This window comes from Lampris incognitus, chromosome 1 (genome assembly GCF_029633865.1).
Source record: "Lampris incognitus isolate fLamInc1 chromosome 1, fLamInc1.hap2, whole genome shotgun sequence".
Classification (NCBI taxonomy): domain Eukaryota; kingdom Metazoa; phylum Chordata; class Actinopteri; order Lampriformes; family Lampridae; genus Lampris; species Lampris incognitus.
The window spans coordinates 23,709,340-23,721,420 of record NC_079211.1 but is presented as its reverse complement, the minus strand read 5'-3'; the positions used below and the strand labels follow the sequence as shown (position 1 = coordinate 23,721,420).

The window sequence follows — 12,081 nt, the reverse complement described above, 5'->3', positions numbered from 1 at the left end:
GAGAATCACATCATGTGGGCTTATGTGTGGGGTGTCTGCCAGAGGAATGCATTGAAATATGGCAGAGGAAAGATAACTGTCAGTACTTACGATTTTTCTCTGAATTCTGTTCTTCTATCTGGCTAATCTCCTGTCTCTTATTTCCAGCCTGTGTTGGTGTCAGGGATACATAAACGTCTGAAAAGTAGCTTGTGGCATCCGGATGCCTTCAGTGAGGAGTTTGGAGACCAAGATGTGGATCTGGTCAACTGTAGAAACTGTGCCATCATCTCTGACGTCAAAGTGCGAGACTTCTGGGACGGTTTTCAGGTCATCTCCAGTGAGTAACAGTTATTGTTCGATACATGTTGTTATTTATGTATGTTTGTGCATTAATCTCTATTTATTTCTTGACTGTGTGGCTAAATGGTAATTGATGTGTGTGTTTCACTGTGTTTGTCCAGAGCGACTGCAGGGTAGCGATGGCCAGCCCATGGTGTTGAAACTAAAAGACTGGCCGCCAGGAGAAGACTTCAGGGACATGATGCCCACGCGGTGAGATATGCCAGAGGCTTGTTACATCTGCCCTTACATACCCAGCCCCTCATCTCACTCACCTTACCCCATCCTACTAAGCATGGTGCCTTGATATTTGGTTGTGTGTTTCATCTTTGGTTCCAGTCCCTGAAAGCAAGTTGACCGTTTTGCAAAATGTCTCCAACTCGTGCATCTCTTAGTTACTATTGCTATGTCCATTTAACTTTTAAGGTGTGCCTTGCTATTATAACTTCAATGTCACACTAACATGTTGAATAGACTAAGCTGACTAGCTAAATTTGAGCATATGCAAGTGTGCCTGTTATTACATTGATGGTGAAATCCTCTACAGTTTAACTCCATAGAAAGGACCTCTGAAGACTAGAATTGAGTTTGGGGAAAGGAATAAAAAATATATACACTACCGTTCAAAAGTTTGGGATCACCCAAACAATTTTGTGTTTTCCATGAAAAGTCACACTTATTCACCACCATATGTTGTGAAATGAATAGAAAATAGAGTCAAGACATTGACAAGGTTAGAAATAATGATTTGTATTTGAAATAAGATTTTTTTTACATCAAACTTTGCTTTCGTCAAAGAATCCTCCATTTGCAGCAATTACAGCATTGCAGACCTTTGGCATTCTAGCTGTTAATTTGTTGAGGTAATCTGGAGAAATTGCACCCCACGCTTCCAGAAGCAGCTCCCACAAGTTGGATTGGTTGGATGGGCACTTCTTTGAGCAGATTGAGTTTCTGGAGCATCACATTTGTGGGGTCAATTAAACGCTCAAAATGGCCAGAAAAAGAGAACTTTCATCTGAAACTCGACAGTCTATTCTTGTTCTTAGAAATGAAGGCTATTCCATGCGAGAAATTGCTAAGAATTTGAAGATTTCCTACACCGGTGTGTACTACTCCCTTCAGAGGACAGCACAAACAGGCTCTAACAGGTACTATTTAATGAAGATGCCAGTTGGGGACCTGTGAGGCGTCTGTTTCTCAAACTAGAGACTCTAATGTACTTATCTTCTTGCTCAGTTGTGCAACGCGGCCTCCCACTTCTTTTTCTACTCTGGTTAGAGCCTGTTTGTGCTGTCCTCTGAAGGGAGTAGTACACACCGGTGTAGGAAATCTTCAATTTCTTAGCAATTTCTCGCATGGAATAGCCTTCATTTCTAAGAACAAGAATAGACTGTCGAGTTTCAGATGAAAGTTCTCTTTTTCTGGCCATTTTGAGCGTTTAATTGACCCCACAAATGTGATGCTCCAGAAACTCAATCTGCTCAAAGAAGTGCCCATCCAACCAATCCAACTTGTGGGAGCTGCTTCTGGAAGCGTGGGGTGCAATTTCTCCAGATTACCTCAACAAATTAACAGCTAGAATGCCAAAGGTCTGCAATGCTGTAATTGCTGCAAATGGAGGATTCTTTGACGAAAGCAAAGTTTGATGTAAAAAAAATCTTATTTCAAATACAAATCATTATTTCTAACCTTGTCAATGTCTTGACTCTATTTTCTATTCATTTCACAACATATGGTGGTGAATAAGTGTGACTTTTCATGGAAAACACGAAATTGTTTGGGTGATCCCAAACTTTTGAACGGTAGTGTATATTTACCTCCAGTTGCTCCAGATAGAATCTGTTTTTTAGTTTCACACCTTTTCAACATTCAACTGTCTTTGTATTCGTAAAGCATCATCCGTTTTATGTCATTAAAGCTGCAATCTGTTGCTCTCGTTGGGTGACGGGTGTCTGAGGAAGGTAGAGGTGGTTGTTAGGTGTTGATTGATAGACAGATTTTTCAGACATTGTTTTGCAAACATCATTTGGTAAATATTCAGCCATGACGTGACCTTGGATTTTTTTCTTTTTAATCCCAGTTTTGACGATCTGATGGAAAACCTCCCCTTGCCAGAGTACACAAAAAGAGATGGTCGTCTCAACCTAGCCGCTCGTCTGCCCAACTTTTTTGTGCGTCCTGACCTTGGGCCTAAGATGTACAATGCTTATGGTGAGAAAGAATGACAGGGCAGACTCAATCAACTCATAATATCCTTTTATATGGCGTTAAAAACTGTTTTAAAGAATAAATACATTAGCAGTACATGGAGAAACAAGAATAAAGTACTAAGGGACAAATGTATGTAATAATTAGAACAATGAAAAATGCAAAACAGTCCCAGTTGAAAACTAGCCTTTAAAAAGTTTGATTTTTAAATTGAGCAGAGCTAGCCTGATTGCTTACATTTTCTAACTGATTAGCCCTGTTCACTGACAGTCACCCATAATCTTTAGCCTTGGTTGAGGAATGTTAGTAAGACAACTGCCCAAAGTTCTCAGGCTACACTTGGGCTCATTGAGTGCTTGAAACCGCTAACATGGGATGTAACCTCAAACATTAAGATTTTTCTATTCTATTTCTTTATTTCTCAATTCCTGTGCTTATTTCATCTTTCTGTTGCACATTTCCTCTTATCTGCCGACCTTCCCCTCCCTCAGGCCTAATCTCATCAGAGGACAGGAAGGTGGGCACCACTAACCTCCATCTGGATGTGTCAGATGCTGTCAACGTCATGGTCTATGTAGGCATCCCTGAAGGAGATACAAACCATGAGAATGGTAAGTAAATTACCACAAGCACTCACACTCATCTCTTAGGTACCTTTTCTACACTGTTTGTTTTCACTGATGGGTGAACCATATACTTCTGCTTGTATATAAATGTACTTCACTGTACGTACATAATACATTTTATTCTGTATTTATAGATTATGTAATTTCTGTGTATTTTTAGTTTGACTATACTATAACAAATATGCTAAACATTAGGGATGCTTCGATCAGGGTTTTTGCGGCCGATCACCGGAATCAAAATTGGCAAATAATGATCACAGGATGGGTGGGGGAATGAGGATCGTCCATTTACAGTGTATAGCATTATTTGTTTATTTACTGTTTGTAGAAATGAAAGTAAATATTCTTAACAGCATTGCAGGAATATTACAATTAAGAGCTGAGAAAGTAGCATAAATTGACAACTATTTATTTATTGGAAGGCAACATATGCAACATATTCTATTCTTTTATTAGGTAATGTAGATTATAAAGAAACTGAAACCAATATAATAGCCTATGCTTGGCTAAAGAGCAGTTTAGCAAGTATTATAGTCTTCCTATGGAATAAATGCTAAATGTACTCAACACTGCACTATGTTTCAAAGCATAAGAAAGCGTAAGAAACTTTGATATCCTTTCATGTCCCCGTAGGGAAATTTGTCCTGGACTCCATCCAGTAGTTCTACAGCAGATAAAATCATACATGCTGCATTGTTTAAAACTAAAAAAAGTCCACATCTCAACAACACATAACTTCATGTAAGAATTTGCAGATACACACCTTATAAGGCAATAAAAATCAATTCCAATTGATGGAACAAAATAGAGGCCCTTTCTATTACAAATTTAGACAATATAAAACGGCAACAAAGAGAGACTATAGCCCAATACTGTATAAAGCATTCCTCAACATTTACATGGTTGTATAATCTGCTATAGCTACCATTCTTTAGCTTAGCCTACTTCTTAAGCATCGACGGCACATTTTTCTTTATAAATATAAGCATCTTTTGGAAGTCAGCCTGTTCCTCTTCTCATCTACAACATTCACTGCTGTGGTGAAAAGTTGCTTGCTATCTACACTTGTGGATAGTGTGCAGAGGTAGGCTTGTGCTGCTTCTGCGAGTGTAGGGAGGTGGCTTTTATTGTCCCACCAGAAAGCAAGCGGCTGTTCCCTTTGTGGGATAAGTGGCTCTGATACATTGTGAGCCAGGGCCAGCCCTCAGGATATTTTCTGCTACCTTTTTTTTTTTTTTTTTTAAGAGCCAGCTCGTGGTATTTTCTCTGGAGCTGTGCACAGAGAAATGTCTCATGTATTTTGTGTCATCTGATCAGCTCTTCTGACTAGCCTTTTATAGTGAGCTCTGATCGAATTATTTAGAATGAATATCAGCTGATAATGATCGGTGGCCGATACATCGGAGTATCCCTATAAACAATATTAGTTTCTTAACCACTTAAAGTATAAAGTCCCAGAAAGCATGAATAGCATATTTCACTAAACAAAAACATAAACGCAACATGCAACAATATCAAAGAAGTTACTGAGTTACAGTTCATGTAAGGAAACCAGACATTAATCCAGGCACTTAATCTATGTATTACACATTATCTGGAACCAACAGATAAATTAATTTATCCCCAGCAATGATGCCCCTAAAAAGAGACTTGGATCAAAAGCCAGTATCCGTTTTTGCCCTCATTTGCTTCGTGCAGGTTGTTGATTTTGCCAATGAACTGTCACACTCCTATTCGAACGATTCTATGAAATTCCTAGGCATTGGTAGGAACTGGAATATGATGTCATTCACGCTGATCCAGAGCATCCCAAACATAACAGGTGACAAGTGTGGTGAATATACAGGCCATGGAAAACTGGGATGTTTACAGCTACCAGGAATGTTGTACAGACCTTTATGACATGAGACTGTGCATTGTTAGGGCACAGTCACACATGTGCGAAATTAATTGGCAAATATTGACCACCCATTCACTTCCATGCTACGCAAGCGAAGCGGCAATTTGGTTCCGGTGTCAAAGCGAATTTGTGTCTTTGCTTCACGTGGAGTTCAACTTTGGTGAACTTCGACTCGCAAATTCACGAATTTGCTTTGCCAACGGAAGCAAATATTTTATTCGCCCCTTTGCTCACATAGAGTGAAAGTGAACAGGAGCCGAAAATTCGCCAATGTTTATTCCACATGTGTGACCATGCCCTTATGCTAAAACACAAGTTGATGGCGCCAGGTAAATGGTACAACAATAAACCTCACAATCTCATTATATCTGCATGCATTTGAGTTGCCATCAATGAAGAGCATTTGTGTTGACTCTCTGCCATGCCATAACTACATCCTCACCATCTTGCATTCTGCTCACCACACTCACAGCATATTGTTCATTCAGAAGACACCATATACATGATTTGACATTGGTACAGTTGAAACTGGGATTCATAAACAAAGGATATTTGTCCAGCATGACCGTAGCCTTCGAAGGAGAACTTTTCCTACTCAAGTAGGTCACAATGCTGAACCACAATCAGGCCACTACCCTGGAGAGGGTGATGAGCATGCTTTCCTGAGACCATCTTTAACAATTTGTGTAGAAAATCCTAAGCATAGCAAACAATTCCAAGTGGTGTTGAACAGTTCTTCAGGCAAGAAGCCACATGTAGAAGTCCTGAACAAATAATGTGGTCATATGGTAGAAAAATGAACATTCACTTATCTCACAGTTATCTATGGTTGACACTCCGGCAGTCAACATGCTAACTACATACTCCCTGAGGACTTAAAACATTTGTGGCATTGTGTGGTGCAACAAAACTACACATTTTAGAATGGCGCTAAATTGCCCTCTGCACAAAATGTGTCAGCTAGAAAGCCGTTTAATGATATGATAAGCGCCACCCATCAGATGGAGCCATTATCCTGGCATTTGTGCATTTTAATGTCTTAACAATAACTGCATGCAAGTGTCTCAATTCTCTTCAATTTTGTTTGGAAAATAATTTGGATCTTATCTCAACTAATGAAATGATGGGACCAAAGCTCACCATGTTGCATTTAATTTTTTGTTTAAAAAAAACCTTTTAACAATTCAAAACCTATTTTGAGACCTTTAGCTCAGCTTCTCATTTAATCAAGAATTCCTAAAACCCAAATTCCCCAAAACATATTCTCTTAGCTTTGTCCTACACCTGGTAGTTTAGTGTTTTTGCTTGCACACATGGCAGCAGTGGCTTGAAAAGGGCCCTAAATCGACCCCTGAATGGGTCTCCTTGTTTTGATTGTGGCCATATTTCTCATTTACAGAAGCAGATGTCGCTGGATACAAAGGTCTGTAGACTTTCAATTATATTACCTCTGTAGCATGCCCTTCTTCTTGACTAACTCCCTGTGTCCACTTGTCCACTCTATCCCTCCATTATTATCTGTAGTAGGGACCAGAACACTGATTCATCTGAGATTCTGCTGTGGCATGTTTCAGACCCAGTTGTACACTGCTATTTAGAGCAAACCTTTGTTAACCCCATGAATGAGTTCCTGTTAAAATCAAATTTCTCTCTTCTAATACCCCTTGGAAAGCCAGACTTTCTGTCCTCACATAGATTTTAGGGTTTGGTTAAAAAAAAAAAAGGTCTAATTTTGCCATTCAGTCATTAGTTACATATGAAGAGATAATGGAGAGGAAGTTCATATTTATTACCTGAACTGATTTCATATGATGACCTGTACCTTGGCATGTTTTCATGAGTGTTACCATTTCCTTGGGATGAGTTGTGCTCTGGTCCTTACCTAGTGGGAGAAAAGAAATAGATGAAGGGCATCTAGTATTTGCTTCCCCATTTCCTCAGGCTCCATCTCACTTGCTCCAGGCTTTTAGGAACAGTAGTAACACTTTCTAATGCTACTGGACGCTCTTCCAGAGAAAATGGACAATAAAGGGGTATTTCATACAATAAAGATAAATAAATGCACACACACACAAAACTTTCGCAAGTTGGCCGAGAAACTTGACTAGCGGTTGTTAAAGGACCATTTACCGGGGAGACCACAGTAGAAATTTTTTTTTAAAAAATTTGCAGTGTGTTTTTGTTTGCGTATGACGTCACGAATTACAGCTGGAGGGCAGGAAGTGATTTTCTACATAGGAAGCACTATCACAAACTTTCGAAATGCCTATGTTTGGCATCATTAACTGAGAAACCACAAGGAGTTTTTATTGAGTACTAAAAGTTGTTGTTCATGGGGGGGGGGGGTACAAGAAATTGACCGAAAATGGCAAAAAAAATGGCTTGCGAACCGTCGTCTGTGGTCGGGAGGAGCAGAGTCGGATAATGTGCGTGTGTGCAGTGACCACTTCGTCAAAAAAAATCACTCTTCATAACATAAGGATCATGTCCAACATATCTTTCTTTCTGTTTATACCTTTCTCTCATAATATTGTCTAAACTAGCACAGTTCGGGTTAAACTAGCTCCATCTCCATTCTGTTTTTCACTTCCTGCCCTCCATCTGAATCTCGCGTGTCATCAGAATCACGTGACTGTAAACAAGCTATTGCCTTCAGCTGCGCCAACTGAGCATCAGTGTAATTGCTGTAGAAATGCATTTCATCTGGTTTGTATGGCCAAGAGTACATGTTCAGAGCTTAAAAAAAAAACTTTCACGCCAAAATGGCCCTCGCCTCTGTAGTGTGGACATGCTTGCTGTTGAATTGCTTAAATCTTCACACATATGATCTCAGTGTGATCCTTTTTAAGTTGATTAACCATGAAACCTGAGTTTCTATGTTTATTTTGTCTGTTAATTTCCTTCGTTTACATCTGTGTAAGACATCTCCCTGTAAACGGAACAATGCAAAGTTACTGCAAGTATAAACACATTTGTATGGGGCAGTTCTTTCAATTCAGTTTTTTCGATCTTTGTTTCTGCAGCAAGTGTACTTATTTCCATTGACACATTTCTAAACAGAAATGAAAGGTTAGATATTGCTGAGAATTTTGGGTTGCAACAGCTATGGACAGGTGGGAAGCATAGCTGCCTGGTGACAACCCTCCACCCCCACCCCCACCCCCTCAACAAACGAGCCATACATGGATGTATCTGTTTCCTCATATCATCATTCTGAATTACTTTAAATGAATCCATACTAAAACTAGGGGTGGGTATAATTGCAATCAGTAGTGTTGACCACCTCTGTATCAACAGTCCTAGAATGTGGATGTGAACGTTGTGACAGTAGATGTGATTGTGTAGTCTGTATCTTGTGCCCCTCTTTACAATTTCTCACAAAGTGGTATGATGGGTACGTTTCAAATGAATGAATAATACTGTATAAGGTACAACATAATTTGAATGGGGCAGCCCAAGAAGAGACAGTCTAAGGATGAATCTTCAAATGGATGAAACATCCCTGCACTATGGCTTAACCCCAATGAGTGACTCCGGTGGTAACCAATGTCCTGTATGTGTGCCTGGTCCTTCAGAGGTCATGACTACCATTGAGGAGGGCGATGTGGATGAAATGACAAAGAGGAGAGTCTATGAGTCAAAGGAGAAACCTGGAGCTCTTTGGCACATCTACGCTGCCAAGGATGCCGAAAAGATCAGAGAGCTGCTCCGCAAGGTCAGCAATCTATCTCAGAGAACATTTTATCATTTGGAAAACCATATAATTTGCTGTCTTTAGGCGATTTGGTTTAGTCTCATCCTATCAGGGGCTCCTTTAAGAATACTTATGCATCATACTTTTACTAAGGTGTTAATTGCTGGCTGTCCAACAGCACCATAAGATCATTGTGGTTTACATTCATAAAACTGGCTATGAAATTTTCTACCCATCTCTGTCAGGTGGGAGAGGAGCAGGGCCAGGAGAACCCCCCAGATCATGACCCTATCCATGACCAGAGCTGGTACCTTGACCAGGTGCTCCGCCAGAGGCTCTATGAAGAATATGGTGTCCAGGGCTGGGCCATCTTACAGTTCTTAGGTGATGCTGTCTTCATCCCTGCTGGAGCTCCCCACCAGGTTAGACCTTTCATATCATTTGAAGAGTACACTCAAGTTTGCTCGTAATCTAAAGCAAGGGCGTTCTCTGTCGCCATGGTCCTGTTCCAGCCAGGCAATGAATTGGACCTTTCTTCATTTACCTCTTTGTTTCTCCTCTTGCTTTCCCTATTACACCCCCAGGTCCACAACCTGTATAGCTGTATCAAGGTAGCAGAGGATTTTGTATCCCCAGAGCACGTGAGGCATTGTTTCAGACTGACACAGGAGTTTAGACACCTCTCCACCACTCACTCCAACCATGAGGATAAGCTACAGGTTGGTTTGCCCTGTTCCAGTCAGAAGTTATCCTGTACTTTGTTGGAGATAAAGCTCGTCTTTTTTTTTCTTGCTGATCCAAGGCACTATGTGTAAACCCTGATATAAACGCAGGCTATATTTGATTATTTACCAGCGTGTTAATGGATGTTATTTTTGTCTTCTTCCTCAGGTGAAGAACATAATATATCATGCAGTGAAGGATGCTGTTGGAACATTGAGGGCCCACGAACCTAAACTAGCACGCCCTTAGTCGCCTTGGCTTGCCGCTGTCCCGAAGCCATGAGAATCCAAGACCACTCCTTTACAAACACACATCTGCATACACTCACAAGCTGCAGTGACAGAGTGAAGGGATTTTGTTGGACAGTGTTGGTCTAGGTTTGAGGAAAAGAAGGTAAGAAGTTGCTGCTCACAACTAATTTGAGGTCTGAGGTCAGGTTTGATTACATTGGGGGGGTAGGTGGTGCTTTGATGAAGGAAGTTCTTCATCACTGTTACACAGTATGTTCAGACATGTCTACTTGTTTCTCAATTCACTTTATTAACTGTATTTAAGGTCAGTGTGTTTGTTCTGTTGTTTTCGCTGTATATGTAAAAATGTGAGACTTGGAGAGGTAAAAGCTGACGTGCCTTTGGAGCAAAGAGATTCAGCTGCAGTTGAAGCGTCCGACAAAATGTGAGCACTGGGCTAATTTTCCCATTTTGATGATGTCCTTTTTTGTTTGTTTTGTTTTGTTTTCCAGTAGAAGGCAGGTTAACCTGTTTTAGTTTTTTTGTAGGGTTTCTATTTTCTGAGGAGTTTCAGTCCTCTGGCTGAAATTGGTTCATGAAGTAGCCAGTAATGGGAAGCAGACCAAAGTTTTGTATTTTTAGTTTTCTCATTTTCACTAAAGAACTCCAAAAGTGTTCTCTTCGTTTTTTAATAAACAAGGTAATGATGGATGGTTGCTTTGATTGAATGCATATAAAAGGACTGGAACAAGTGTCTTCATTGGTTTGGTCGCCTCTGTTTTATGGTCTAATTGAACAGATTTTCAACAATGTACAAAAGTCATGATTCCAGCTGAACAGAACTACTGGCCGTTAACATTGTATCAATTATATATATTGATCTTAGCAGTCTGTTTGATTTTTTTTTTTTCAAAATAAAGTTTACAAAAACTACTTTTCACTGTTTTTTCCCCCTCCCCTCCCCCCAGCTGTCCTAGAATCAGACCTCAACTGATGTATGCTGAACTGCATTTTTTTTTTTTTGCTGGCATTTTATTAAAGTGGTAATGATGAATTTGCGCACATGTTGCGTTTTACACTTCTGGCCCCGATTTCACCTGCCCAGTCAGAATGACCAAGTGGATCAAAGAAATGAGACGGTCGAGGTGTGGCGGTGGTCAACGGCCTACATATTCAATGAAAAGCACGAATGTGCAGTGTATAATATGTCATATGAGGCATAAATTGTTTATAACACCCCGACGTGTTCGAGTCACAGCCCAGACACTAAAGGCAGGGTTTGCTTTGGTCGCTTTTCAGTGTTTCACAAATTCATTGAGCTATTTGGGTCAATCATCACCAGTTTGGGCCAGGATGGATCACATGACGCCAGTTTAAACATTAACTCTGGCCTCTGAAAGGCCATATCGGGTGTTTCCCCCATATTTTATCCCATTTACTAAAAATCGCGTATATTCTACATTACTGCCTACCATTTTCTAGAGCATAGGCCCGGTGTTACAAATTCGTTGAAAGGGCTTATCTTCCCGGCAGCTATTTTGGTGTCTATATATATTGAGATACATTTCATTCTAAAGTATTGTTAGTGTGTTGAGTTGAATTATAACAGCAAGACGGCAATCGTAACTGATGTAAGAAAAAAAAGTGTTATACGAATAAAAATGCTCTAATGTTGGCAAATTTCCTGACGGAAGCTACGTTGAATCCGATTGGCTGGCTCTGCAGCCATACGTATGTTGCCTATATGGCCATGTGCATAATCCAGAACGGTGTAGGTTCAACTGACACAATTCTATCACAGCCAGAAACCTAATAGAAAAGTAAGTGTGGGAAGAATTGCGCAAAAAAAATCAAGTGACGAGATATACGCTTAGAAATAATTTTCTCTCCGTTACAATACACTTAAACGTTATACTCTCTTTTAGTTACAGCTTTGAGTTTAGATCGGAGCGTCTTTAACCACTCTTGGTGGGTGCACTTGAGAGTGAAATTTAGCTCTTTGTCCCCGCATTTAAGTACGGTATGAAAGTCGACCTGCATAGACCCCATTCATGTCGTTTGCTGTAGTGATTTAGTTTGGTACAATGGAAAACCTTGTGCATAGCTCACTCCATGGCACTCCGTGGCACGTCGCCTGATTACCAGTGACAGCCAAATAAATAATCCCGCTCTTGTCGTCTGCATTATCCCGCAAAAAACAAAACAAAACAACGTAATTTAACAATACAGTAGAATAACGGATAATGCAAAACTCTGGTCACAATTTTGTTATTGGACATAAAAACGTAACGGCATGGGCCCTTTAAGAGAGAAGTCTCCTAGCAGTGATCTCACATTTTGCCTGCACCGCAGCAGAGCCCACAGCAGTCAAGGTAC

General features: G+C 40.2%; 1 protein-coding gene across 1 annotated transcript in view; it reads left to right on the top strand.

The window, feature by feature from the left end:
• Window positions 1–10,631, top strand: part of kdm3b (lysine (K)-specific demethylase 3B) — a 64,064-nt gene extending 53,433 nt beyond the window's left edge. Inside the window, exons 17-25 of the mRNA XM_056283843.1 lie at window positions 148–319; window positions 444–534; window positions 2,405–2,535; window positions 3,024–3,143; window positions 6,458–6,481; window positions 8,634–8,773; window positions 8,998–9,174; window positions 9,337–9,471; window positions 9,644–10,631. Of these exons, the coding sequence (XP_056139818.1) occupies window positions 148–319; window positions 444–534; window positions 2,405–2,535; window positions 3,024–3,143; window positions 6,458–6,481; window positions 8,634–8,773; window positions 8,998–9,174; window positions 9,337–9,471; window positions 9,644–9,724 (1,071 nt within the window). The 3' untranslated portion in view covers window positions 9,725–10,631. The remainder of the gene's footprint in view (window positions 1–147; window positions 320–443; window positions 535–2,404; window positions 2,536–3,023; window positions 3,144–6,457; window positions 6,482–8,633; window positions 8,774–8,997; window positions 9,175–9,336; window positions 9,472–9,643) is intronic.
• The last annotated feature ends 1,450 nt before the right edge of the window (window positions 10,632–12,081 follow it).